Here is a 13,831-nt window from a genome sequence, read left to right as displayed (position 1 = left end):
TGCCTTGTCCATATGAGGCAACCACATAGTTAGCAGAGGCACAACACAATATTCTTATTCATCCCCATGCTATTCTGGCTGGTTGCTGTGAAAGATCTTTTAATATTTTAGACGTGTGTATCTGTATTTATGTACTTGTCTCCTGAGCTGTATAACCTCAAATATTTGTCACCTCTCTTAGGTGCAACAACAACTTTATTTGAAGGATAAAACCTTTGAGATGAACAATCTCAATTTCAAGAGGGTCCTTCCCACAACTATACAGAATATACAGTACATAAAGCAAAACAGTGCAGATACACAGAGAAAAGCGCTCTCAGACCTAGCCCCTCCCATAACCACTGATTCCCCTAAGTATGTCCAAACACATACAGAAAATGTACACATAGTATCATTCATTCATTTTCTGTAACCGCTTAGTCCGTAAGGGTCGCGGGGCTGCTGGAGCCTATCCCAGCACACATTGGGCGAGAGGCAGGGTACACCCTGGACAAGTCGCCAGTTCATCGCAGGGCTGACACATAGACAGACAACCACTCACACTCACATTCACACCTACGGGCAATTTAGAGTCACCAATTAACCTAACGTGCATGTCTTTGGACTGTGGGAGGAAGCCGGAGAACCCGGAGAGAACCCACGCAGACACGGGGAGAACATGCAAACTCCACACAGAAAGGCCCCACCCCAGCCGGGGAGCTGGGGGATCGAACTCAGGACCTTCTTGCTGTGAGGCGGCAGTGCTAACCACTGCACCACCGTGCCGCCCGTACACATAGTAAGCTACATGAATTTACATACACTTACACAATACAGATAAATTATTTCTATAACATAAATAGAATTAGAAGCAAAAGCAAGTTGTTTGATGATGAGTAAAAAGAGATACCTCAAAGAAACAGATCTAAGTGAACAAGGCAGGTTGTTCCAGTCAGATGGACCTTTAAATTTAAAGACACATCACCCAGACAAGAAGATATGCAATATGTCTCAGATTATTTACAGTTATTATCAATCATTAACGACAACTGGGGGAACAACTGGTAAAAAGGATTCAAGTTAAAGATAGTTCAAGAAAATGCATTTGAAAAGAAATTGCAACCAGTGAATCTAATCCAGTATTGGTGACATCACTGTGAAATTTTCCTGACCTGTCGGGTGAAACAATCAGTAGAATAATATTCTCTGGCTGCAGTTTATTGTCTTTATCACTGATTGAAAATGAAAAGTTTCTGCTACTCATTAATTTTCTTTCCATCATTAAGTAATATTATGCTCTTTGTCTTCTTTCTCATCTTATCTGTGTCCATGTCTCATTTTCCTGTTGTCTATTGCTTTTTGTGGTTTTACCCATTATCTGTAAATATGTTAGATACTCTATGTAGGAAAACACAGGCACACAGGTACTGCCCACCTCATTCTTTCTCACCTCCCCTTTTTTTCTCCTTAACATTTCCTCTACTCCTCCCTGCTTATGGCAGCACTTCGCAGCTCAGCAGTGTAATATCTTTGAGCTGTCTGGCTGACACATCTCTGGAGACAAACCTACATAGCTGTAATACGGTCACAAAGGGCAAAAGCAGGGATGAGGAGAACATGGAGAAATGTACCTCTGACTGTTATTCGGCTCGGATGGAAGAATGGAGTTAGACATGAAGAAAGAAAGGGATTCCCCCTCATTAAACCACTCCCAATTAGGGTGATTATTAAGAGTGCTGGCTGCTTCTGCTGGCTTCAGTATCAGGATACTGCGGTCAGCTGGGCTGTAAATGACGCATAGTGAGACAGGGGAGAATGCTTTGATACACATTGTGTGTGTGCAAATGCGTATGTGGGTGTATTTGTTTCCACTTGTTCACCTGGGTGTGCATGGTGACGCGTCAGCATTTACACATGCATGTATACAGGCATTTACTTTATTTTCCTTTATGTACTTATGTGTGTCTGCACTTATATTCCTGTGTCTGCTTTTATACGTGTGTGTGAATGAAAGATTCTCCATTTAACAAGCCAGTTTGGGAGTTCCCTTACGCTGTCTAATAAATCCTAGCCATGAAAATAAACCCGGCGTCCAGTAAGTAATCTCTAACAGCTCTCTGCACCACAACACCACAAGATATTAGCAGGTAAACTGCCAACCTGTATCAACAGTGTCTTTCCTGAGAGAAATGAGTCATCTCAGTATAATATTTCCCTCAGAATGATTTATACAAGTGAAGCCCTCTTTCATTGGAGCCCCCTTGTTGTGTTATTGGACTCTAATGTTGAATAAGATGTTCCTTAGTCAGTTTACCAAGCCTACAAAGATGTGAGTAGGCTTGTGTGTCATATCTTCATCATATCATAACACTCACTTTCTCTCACACCCTCTGGTTCTGTGTCTCACACTCTCTCTCCCCCTCCCTCCCTGTCTATATCTGTTTCGCTCCTCATTTATCACCTCCTCCCCCACTCCCCTTCCATCCATCCTGCTTTACCCTAAGTGAACCCCAAGTGCACTGTGTACTTTCTTAAAGTCTGTCCTTTGAGGACAGAAGGACAGGACCAAAATATAAACTAGAAGAGGGCACTCTGTCTGCCACGCAACAGATGGTGAAGCACATACTGCAATGCCACCACAGCTGCCAGATGCAACCAGCGGAGATTTACAAAGTTTTGAATAAAGGTTTAATAAAGTGGAGTATTTTTTAATTAGTATAGTGTAGTATAGTATAGTCTAAGTTTTGTTGTCTAGATATATTAATTAAAGTTTTCAATCAAGTGTAGTGATAGTTTCTTTAAGATGCATAGAATAGTGTAATGTATTGTAACAGAGCATCTTGAGTTCACCAAACTGTATAAACTTAATAACAAAACAATAAACGGGACAATAACTCCAAACTTTGGAATTGAAACATCAGTATTTATTCATATATATTTATCATATGTATGTGTTCCATGCAACCAGATGACTTTACAACAATATAATTGATATAGAAGTCTACATTATTGGAGAAACTGACAAAAATAAATTATTTACACTTGATATTGCCTATTCAAAATGTTCCAGTGGAAGTTATGGCTGTTCAGAGGGTTAATATTTTGTCATAGAGCTGATCAGGTTGCCCCTACTAACTGAATTCAATTACAAGAAATAAACATTGTCATGTTGAAGTTTCAAAAAATGGTCTCACTACAATGAAATAGCTACTATGGGGACTGCATCTCAGTGTTTCAGTCATACCCAATTTATGCAATTGCAATATAGGCAAATAATCTATTTATACTGCATCCAAAAAACTGCATGGTTTTTGGCCAGAACAACATTGAATTAGCATAAAATTGTGTACAGAGGACCTATAGAACTTATTTTCATTCAGGTATCTTGGCGTGAGATTTCAAGGGACAGCTTTGAAAATGGCCATGCCATTTTCACCAAATGCAGCCTAAATTTTGAGCGTTATTTAGCCCCCTTCCCGACAAGCTGGCATGACATGGTCGGTACCAATGGACGGCTTAGGTCTTCCAGTGTCATAGGATATCAATATATACCCTAGCTTTAAAATAAGCCCGCTGCAGAACTTGGAACATGGACAGATGTAACACACACACAATAGACCAAATGCATGATCCCCTTACACCTTGTGGAGATAATGTGAATCTGATTTTTTTTTCTTCTTCTTCTTCAGAAACACTGTATGGATTTGCCATGATCGCCTCATGTTGTGATTTAGAGATTCTAGTGTTTGTTACTGTTTTTACTTTTGATCACTGTTACATCATACTGTTTAATTGACAGTCAAACATCTTTTAAAATTTCCCTCTGTAATCTGTGCTACTGTAGAATTTTCAAAGGTCAAACAGTGAAGTAATACAAACTATAATACATAACTTAAAGACTGAAACAGGTGTTCCACTGCTTTCTTTTACTTTCCCAGAGTTACAGCCAAGCTGAATGGAGTGAGAATTAAGGCATGTTTAAAGAGCCGCTTCTCAGGGCATTATTAGTCATCCAGGGTTGAGGTTTCCAAATGGGCTGCTGCTGCTGTAGCTTTAACTGACCAGATCAGCCCTCCCATGTCAGCGACAAGTAGAAGGGGTTTCAGTCGACTGATTTATGGGACCAAAAAGCCAAGTTCAGGACAGCCGGCGACCACAGTGACACATCTCTGTTTTAATGGAAAGGACAGAGAATGTTGTCCTTATTGAGTTGGGGATTTTGCTACTTTTGGTTCTTTCTGGATGAGTGGGTGTTTGGCTGCTCTGTCTGGATCCCATCAGGGTTTTCTCACTGTCATCATTTCTGCTATAACCTTTAGTTTACCAAATCAGAGAAACACTGGGTTTGAATTTGTCTCTATACAGGTTCAGAATCAGATGACCCCAGAATACTTCTGTTCAAGGAGACACACAGGAGTCACATCTGTTCTTCATATTAATGAAATTGTTCATCTCATCTTTATTGGTTTTAAGTCCATTGATTAAGAGACATGAAGGCAAAGGCAGGGACATATCGTAAGCACATGATTTATCAAGAGGAAAAATCATGCTCTCCTCTTTCAGAGAGCCCCGTGTTTATGTTAATAATGTCAAATGAGTACGATAGTTTGGAGGCCAGTGATGTGGTTGGTATAATTGTACGGTATGTTTTGCTTTGATATCACGTAGCCGGCCTGTTGTAGTTGAACTTTGTAAAAACACAGAGGAAAGCATTTGTGCAACTGAATTTTGAGGTTGAATTGTTTATGCGTTTCAGTTTCATCTGGCTTACTTGCACCTGTATCAATGAACTGTGTTATTGTTTATATGTAATTAGTGATATCAATATTTCACTCTGAAACTAGTATTTATTTTAGACTTCATTCCTGTCTATTTGAACCATCTTTTTTCTCCTTTTCCAGTGTGTAATCAATAAATTAGTGACCGCTCCTACTTTATCCACAAACCACTTTGTACATAGTGTATCATTGATGAGACGTTTTCCCTCATTATAGTCCAAACTTTTTTGACATATCATTTACTTTCCTGTTTTCCTTCTGTTTCCACGCTGGGCTCTACATGCTGTTCATTGCTACTCCTTCTCTCTTCCTAGATGTGGTTCAGGCTGCATCTGTGCAGCTGGAGCTGCAAGATATGTTGGTGAGGACAGGGCTGAAGGACCGAAGCCGTCTCCTGCTGGGACCGTTCTCCTGCAGCACTTCCCTGGAGGCTCGCTGGTGTCGGCACAGCGGCAGCCCTGGACCTGAGCCCGGCCCCCCTAAACTGTTGTTGGACCTGAAAGGAGGCCTGCTCCAGGTTTGCATACCCATGACATCAATTCAGCATCCCCAATCACAAGATTTATCACCCAGCACAGCTCCAGTTTGTAGAGGTCAGGGTCAGATCAGCACCTCTCCACCTGGATAGAATTGAGTATCTTGCTCAAGGACATTTAAACCCCAAGGACTTGAGTGAGGCTCTTTTGGTAGAAGAGCAGCCTCTAATCGTGAGGCAATGCTGCTGCCCACTTAAACGTCACCTCAGCTTGAGTGCCGTTGGTTTCCAAATTAATCTGTACAGTATTTATAAGCTGACACCCACAAGCGCAGCTCATCACACTGCTCTTGAATCTGCTGTTCCTCTTCAACCCTGCCATGGCTTCTGTCCTCTCTGCAGATCAAGTGATGACAGTAGAAATTGCATGCTGTAATTCCAGTGCAGATTTGAGTCACATCTGCTGGTTAAGTGGTGGAATATTAAAAGGCTATTTTTAGGGGGGGGTAATATCTTATGTGTGCCTTTTTTCCTGTAAGAAGTTACATAATGTCCTCACTAAAAAGTCCCCTTTCAATGTGACTAACTGAATGCATTATTACTAATGTATTATTCCACATTACTTCTTCAGGGGGAACCCCCTACCCCATTCCCCATTTTTCAATGATTCCCTCATTGCTTTTATTGCGTGCCCATTAACAGAAACATGACTCGCAACTCAACACTTAATACGTAACCATACATTTCCCTCTGTAAATATTGGCGTTTGTGGTGTTTTAATCAAGTGCTGCACAAAAACCACCGGAATTCCTTCCGATTCCTTCTCCTCGTGCTCTCTTTCCAAAAACCTGGAAAAAAAATCCCCAAATTTTCCTGTTTTTAGAGTTTAGTCATAACCCACCCTTGCAGGCTAGTGAGTAGCGGGCAAGCAGGCAGGCAGCTCCATGTGTGAAGAGTTTTTGACTCAGAGATTCCTGGTCCTTAGTCCAAACCCCAGGCAGACCTGCTTTGATGGAGCACGGGAAGGGGAATGCCGTGGGTAAGTGAGGAGGATGTAAGGTTGCGTTGGGTAATGTTAGAAAGGATGTGAAGGGGCGATGACGAGGGTAACCCTGACTGCCTCTCTTCCTGTTTTGGAAAAGATTGTTAAATATTACGGTAGGTATTTATGCATCAGCTGTGAGTCTGTCGCTGTCTAGCTTTTTTCTTATCACAGTCTGTTTTTTAACTAACTTTCTTCCTTTACTTCCCGCATATTACTTTTTGTCTTTCAATTCCTATATCCTATAACTTGACTTTCACTGGTTGCCTCTGTCTCCTCTTGTTCTCTGTCCTACCCTCTTCACTCAGCCATCTTTACCCGCTCTGCCTCTGTCTGCACAGGTCTTCTGGGGCCAGGAACATCTGAACTGCCTGCTGCTGGTGGAGGAACACCTACAGTTGTACCTAAACCTCCAGAAAGGGGATGCGGCTGATAGCTGTTCCAAGGGCAAAGCCTGCCATACCCAGCCACCTCCCTCTCCAGGCTCTCCCTCTCCTCGGACAGAGCACAGCTCAGATGACTTGCGAACAGGGCATTTTCAATACCTCCAAGACTCAGGTGAATGTTTATACAGTGTATGCTGACCTCATGTATAGATGACAAGGGGCTAATAATGTAGCCAGGGTTAAATGGCAACAAAATGTTACTCTGTGGCAAGTTTTATACTCATACTGTGCGCCTTCATTAACACAACGTTACACTTCCACAAACATCCTGATTCCTTTGTGCCATTTAGTTCAACATTCTACTAAAACAGTGAACAATACTTGTCGCCGACTAGCTACCAATATGTTGGGGTTACTGAAGTCTGGGTTTACTAAGCCTACTCAAACTGCCAACACAATCCGTACAGAACAACCAGAAGCACAAAATGAGCAAAAAATTAGGAGAGAATAGAGGCAAGAATTTAAGTGGCTAGGATATGACACATCTAAGGACTATATGTGCTGGGGTGTGTCCCACCAGTTTCCACAACTCCAACAACACATATCATAATTGAACCATATCATAATTCATGGCAAGTGACAAAGTGAACAGTACATTAGTAAATGTCACAGTTAAGGAAGGCAGTGTTAAGTTGCATTAAATTTTCTGTATTGTTTTTACATGTGTTTACACCAGATTTAGGGCTTGGTGGCCTGTGAGCTTAAAGGCCAGACTAGAGTTTTTCATATCTCAGAACAGCAGCCCAGACTCCCAAATGTTGATGGCTGTTAGCTTTATCAGCAGGCACTCATGGTGGTAGTCTCAAAGAGAAAACACTGCATTTTAAAGAGCATTATCTAGGACAGAAAGTAAAATAATATTACCAAGACATACTTTTTTTTTGCTTATTTCTTGATAGTGGTGAGCATTTGTCCCTGAATCCATAGGATGAATTGACCATGGCCAAATATTCATAAACTGATAACTGAATTTGTTCTGTCCAAAAAAGGAACCTTTGTGTCAAAATGAGATGTCACTTAAGATACACATCTTCTTAAATCAAAGTCAGATCAAAGCCCTCTGTGGAAAGAAGTTTCATCGGACATGTCTGCCTGGTTCCACTCTGAGTAACATACTGTTTATTCCCCCTCTTTGTGCTTTGTGTGTGCTGTCCTCTACGTGCGCACACACAGACACACACAGGAACATTATACACAGAGGATCAAACTTCTCTCTGGCTGTAGACCAGCCGTCCACTCTGTCAGCTGTGGTTGAGTCTTTGTTTGTTGCACTGTTCCACTGGTCTTTGATGCATTTAATATGCTGGCTGAAGCAGGAGAACGTACAGTAGTGAACTAGAACAGAGAGCACAATCTGTCGGCAACATGTTGTCAACAGCCGGAGAAAACCGGGCCCCGGAGTACAGCGAACAGCGAGTGGCCCCCGAGGCCCTGACACAGGGATGGAAGGGATAGATGGACAGAGGGGGAGATGAAAGGTGGATGGAGGGAAAGCCAGAAGGAGTCCCTGTCCCCGTCTCTCACTTTCTCTAAGTTCAAGCTAACTCAAATGAAAGCAAAACCTCATGAAAGTGCCTGTTATTTCTTTCATCCACCCTTTTCACAGAAGAACAATACGCCGTCCACCTTCGAGTGGACAGCTCACCACTTCACATAAAAAGAAAAATTAGCCACAGACAGATTTTGCTGCCCCCCAGAATGTGTTTTCTACAAAGAGACTCTCAGTGTGTGTACCCCCAGGGGCCAAACAAAGCAGCCGTTCTCTGCTTGGCTGTTTTTTTCAAATAAACATTTTTCCAAAGGACTTGAATCTCAAACAGCAGCTACGACTTAAGTCAAACACCACTCAGAAGTTTAGATCCAGTGTTATCCAGCTTTTGCAGGTGCTTGGCATGGTTCAATCAATGGTTGTTTACCCAATAGCAAAAATGTTTACTCAGCCGCTTTGTTTATATACGGCTTCTTACACATGTAAACAGTGTGAGAGCATGGAAACATCTACAGTGCTCTTTTAGGAGATATTGTTTTGGAAGGTTCAGATTCCATAGTAGAAATAACTATAAAAACATCACAGGATCAAAGATGTCCAAGCCAAAGTTAATTTTTTTTTTTTTTACAATAAAATGTGAATTTCATGTGTAATGCAACAAGAATGATGACTATCAGTGCGTCACATCTTTTTAATCTCTGTGTTTCTTTCTTCCACAAGCATCTGAAAATGTTCAAGGAGGTCAGTTATTTCTTTAAACAGGCTTTTTTTGATGAATGTTTGTGTAGTCGTGGGTTTTATGACCCTAGAAGTGCGTAGTGCAGTAAACTAGAGATGTATTCTATTTTAAAACGTAAAATCCATGGCTTCTTTCCACATTGCCCTCTGCTTTCCACTCGCATCTTTTATCTGCTCAGTCTGCTATCATGTCTTATCTTTTTCTTCACTTTTCTTTATTTTCTTTCAACTCGTCTCCTCGCCTCATTTTCTAATTCTCTTAGCCCCTCAATGTTTTCCCTCTTTTTATGTCCAGCATAAGCCTTGCTTTTTACATTATCGACAGACTGAAATGAAGATATTCTGATATTATTGTTAATTCTTTTCTCGCAGCTTCCCAGAGACTGCCAGGACCCCATGAGGTGGTGTTCTACAGCGAGACAGAGGACAGCCCAGGGGTGATGCTGTGGAGGTACCCTGAACCACGTGTCCTTACCTTCGTCAGGATAACTCCTGTACCTTTCAACACCACAGAGGATCCTGAGATCAGCACTGCCGACCTGGGGGACGTCCTACAGGTAGAGACTAACATCTTATGCTCCAAACACATACCATTGCTAGTGGGACACAAACTTCCAGGTGCTCTCACCTCTTTTTATAAAATCCTTCCCCAACATAAACACACTGCATCAGGGCTGTAATGAATAGTTCAAAACTTCACTCGTCACATTGACATTCTAATTCTTAATCGTTTGAATACTGTTTGAATTTTTTTTTTTTTTTTTCTTCCCTGCATGTACGATACCATACAACTTTATTATCAGTAAACACTAAAATTCATTTTGCATCCTTGGGGAATTCCATTTAAAGATTACACACACAATTACACTGATTAAACATACTGCACAAATAAGACATTTTCCACAAATGTACTCAGTTAGCAACACACTGATTTTAGTTCAGCAACAAGATACACTGATCAGGCATTTTTTAGCTTGTTGCATTTAAATGGAGGGACTCTGAATCACCTATTAGAGGGAGGAGCTGGTATTCACTGTTTAAAACATATGAAGAGTCAGAGGAGATACTTTCACTGAGTCTGAGCATACTCTTGTTGTAAACTCTCGTTGCTTGAAAAGTGTGTGCCACAGGTTGGCCAATAAGCTTTGCACAAATTTGGATTTCATTATGTCGTGTTTAGCTTCAAGTGTCACAGATAGACTGCTGAACCAGGCCTAATTGCAGTACAGCATTCTCACACTCTGAATCACTGGTTTAAAAACATTTAGATTATGTATCTGGCCACTAGCTCCAAAGGATCTTACTCTACGAAGAAATTAAATATGCTGCTGTATCTTCTTGTAAATAAATTCCATATGAGGAGTCCATGATAGGGTGGAATCATAATGCCCATGTATTTGTAAGAAGAAACTTCTTTGCTTTCTTCTTTGTGTCTTGCCACTGAAGGCAGCTGACAATCAGGACAACTTTGTCTTTTTAGTGTTGATATTAAGTGTATATTTGTCAAGCCATTCAATTAGCCAGTCCACATTACACTGGTACAGTCTATTCATTCTATTTAAACCTGGTATTTCTGCACAGTTGCAGATAAAAAAACATAGGTGACAGTAATATTATTAGTATTGGTATTAGATTCCAGTGGTGGCTGTGTCGCATTGTTTCAGACTTGTGTGATCCAAACATTTACAGTAACCCCACAGCATTGTATGTTGTAAGTTCAAAAGTCAAAATTTATTGAATGAAGATAAATGTAATCATTACCAAAATTCACAGCACAGTTCACAGTTTTTATCTAGTAGTATTCTGCTTCAGTCTGTATTGTTGCACACAATGTTTTCACTGTGGTGAAAAAACATTTTGCTCTCTTGCTTTCCACACACAAAGGGAGGCATGCACCTCTTTTAACAGGGTGGTCTAGCAGCAATCTAACACCATAAATATATTAATGTTGACAAAATTGACAAGTTATGTTCATTGAAGAAATTTGATTTAGTAAAAAAAAAAAAAAAAAAGTAAGTCATTTGATCCAATGAACCACTTTGTTCAAATTCACTTGTTTTCAGTTGATGGTTGATGACAGTGCGTATTGTGAATGAATATGGAAACTCCTAAGGAGCAAGGCGTGACATTGTGTTGAGCAACCAAATGTTTTATTCATCACTTGTATCTGGATATGTTGTTGTCTGCTAGAGTCCTGCTACTATCAAGAAGTTGATGGAGGAGTAAACTGAGAAGAGAATCCACACATCTCCTCATGCTCCCTGTTAAATATCACCTGCAATGAAAGAGAAACTGTCTTAGAGTCGGGCTGTGTGCCATGAGTCATGAGAACTCCCATACCCTACACTATGTGTTATTGAATGACAGAGACCCCTGCTGTCCCTCCAAACATGTAATACATGCTTGGACAGCTGTTTAAGTCATCTTGCATGCTCTGGTGTGAATAGCCAGGTGTCTCAACCCCAGATGAGGTTATAATTTGGCAGGCTGTAGCAGCTACTGAGTCTACAGGGCCTCAGCGGGAGACAGGACATCCCACTTTTCCTTCTATCACTCATCCTCCGCCTTTCTATCCCCCACCTCGTTTTCCAGCTTATCATCCTCGAATGCAAGCAGGGTCCCAGATCACGTTCCTCCGCATCCTCCTTGGTAATCTTTCTTTTTTTTCTCCTGGACCAGGAATATGCTATTTTTAGCTCAAATTGCCTGAGGCTCTCGTAGCCTCAGTCACTCTGAGTCTTATTTTTTGACCATGCAATTAGGAACGGAAATTCTAGTAATACAATATACAAAACATGTTTTTGTCATCCTGTCAGCTAAGCTTAACCCAGTCATGTTCCTGAACAAATAAATTGCCCCTTTTCTTTTGCCTCTCATATTAAGTTTCACAGCTTATATTAGCTATGTTTAGTCAGATGTTATTTTGATTTCTGTTGGTATTGTGGTTTTAAATTCGGTTCTATGGAGAAAAGGGTTTTCAGACATTGCTCTGAGAAGCAGAAGCTGAGAAGCAGCCTCTAGAGACTGATAATGTAAGAACTGCTGTCAAAAAGTAATGCAGTGATATTTTGAATTAAATAAGCAGATGTAATAAATTCAGTTATTGCTCTAACATTACATTACTGCAATAATTGGTGAGAATTAGTTTATAAACGATATACTGGATTTGATTATTTACTATCATGATTTTTTAAACTTGTCTCATTCCTGATGCAGTACAGAATTAGTTATCTTATCTCATGCTTTTTACATTAGCCTGTAATTAATGCCAGTAGCAACTTTTATTACATTCCCAACCCATTTATAAAGACGTTTTTATTTACATTTTTAAGCCTTAGGGTTAGGTTATCTATCCTATTTCTTTCCTTCAGCTTTTTTTCTCCATCTGCAGCAGAAGTTTTTCATCTCCCCATATCCTCCCTTTTATTTCTCAAATTCTTTCCTGGACTCCCACAATCATTTCACCTACAGTACAGATGTTTTCTTCTGTCTGTTTATGTCACGCCAGGAGAGACAAGATATTGGAAGGTGCTGCAGATGTCTGGCTTCCCCACAAGGCACCGCAGCTGTAAAGTCTGTAATGAGCAAAACTCCAAAGCCTCTATAGCTGATTGGGCACATATTGGGTTACAGCGGAGAATAGAAGGAACTGGGGTGTGTAGAGGAGGGAGGGTTGGAGGACAAGACAGTGAGGGAAAGGGTGGTTAATGGGAGCAGACTGACAAGAAGAGAGTGAGGCGAACACTGATGAACAAAGGGAGAGGAGGGTCGAAGGATGGATACAGATGGTCACCAAGGGAGGTGGTGTCTTCTGCAACACTTGTAGGAGCCTCTTTGTAAGAGGATCTGTGTGAAAATACACTTTCTCTAGTTGAGGGAAGAGAGATGATTTCTCACCAGCTGATGACATGAGGGGCCAGTGACTGTCTGACAGGTGATACAACAAGCTGGCAGATGTACTCCAGCATGTCATGTTCATATGAAATCTCACATTTGGACAGTTGCGTATCAGTTGAGTGTCTGCTGCATTCATTTTTGCATCTGTACATCTATCTGTGTTTTTGCGTTTGGCCATTATCACAGATATATCGGTATTTATCATCCTTATGATGTTCAATAAAGATGATTGAGATATCATGGTGATGATGGTTTACAGGTGCCTGTGATTCATCAGTGGTGCAGGTGCTAGGAATACGTGTAATGATAGCTGTTTGGATGCTGCTGGAGAATCTCAACAGGATCATTTAAACTGTGTTTCGTTTTCTTTGCTGTTCTTCTCATTTAGAGGTCTAAACACACTTTAGAGGAAGTGTTGTAACAACACAAAATAATGAGATGCAAATTGATCATTTAGAACATTTCATCTTACGTGTGAGAGTGGAGATGATGTTGGTACAAGTATGCATGTTTCCATGATGATTGAGATTCATAATTAAGAAATATGTACATGCAGCTTTAGAATTATGAAGAAAGCGTGTTTGCATTTTTTTTAATCATGAATCTACACAGTTTTATGCATCTGGCCCCAGGTGGGCTCCCATGGCACACGGTTTGAGAACTAATGGTCTAGCTTACTCAGATTATTTTAACCAAGAGAATTTTGAACACCGGTAACATCACAGATGCATAGCTATGTTTGAAACAAACATCACTCACTTGCAGGAGTGGAAGTAATTATTACAAATACTCAAATTATTGTAATTAAGTAGTTTTTTGGGGTACTTGTACTTTTATGAGTAGATTTTCAAGTCTTTACTTTTACTTAAGTATTCATTATGCCATGTAATCTACTTAGTTACTTTTAAAATCATAGTTGAGTACTGAGTACAATTTTAATTCATATCCAGACCTTTTATCTTCATTTTTGTAGCCAATAAAGTGATT

At 40.5% G+C, this 13,831-nt stretch overlaps 1 protein-coding gene across 6 annotated transcripts in view; it reads left to right on the top strand.

Moving 5' to 3' along the window:
* vps13b (vacuolar protein sorting 13 homolog B) overlaps positions 1-13,831 on the top strand; it is a 396,480-nt gene that overhangs the window by 300,886 nt on the left and 81,763 nt on the right. For 3 of the 6 annotated variants that reach the window (XM_084725925.1, XM_084725924.1, XM_084725928.1), the window contains exons 39-42: positions 5,072-5,274; positions 6,616-6,832; positions 8,930-8,950; positions 9,320-9,504. In XM_084725925.1, the coding sequence (XP_084582051.1) occupies positions 5,072-5,274; positions 6,616-6,832; positions 8,930-8,950; positions 9,320-9,504 (626 nt within the window). The remainder of the gene's footprint in view (positions 1-5,071; positions 5,275-6,615; positions 6,833-8,929; positions 8,951-9,319; positions 9,505-13,831) is intronic. The other 3 variants (XM_084725927.1, XM_084725926.1, XM_084725929.1) reach the window with 1 other exon arrangement.

Source organism: Lutjanus erythropterus, chromosome 9 (genome assembly GCF_056507025.1).
Source record: "Lutjanus erythropterus isolate fLutEry1 chromosome 9, fLutEry1.hap2, whole genome shotgun sequence".
Lineage (NCBI taxonomy): Eukaryota > Metazoa > Chordata > Actinopteri > Lutjaniformes > Lutjanidae > Lutjanus > Lutjanus erythropterus.
Note: the sequence above shows the minus strand (reverse complement) of the source record. Positions and strands in the feature narration are given on the sequence as shown.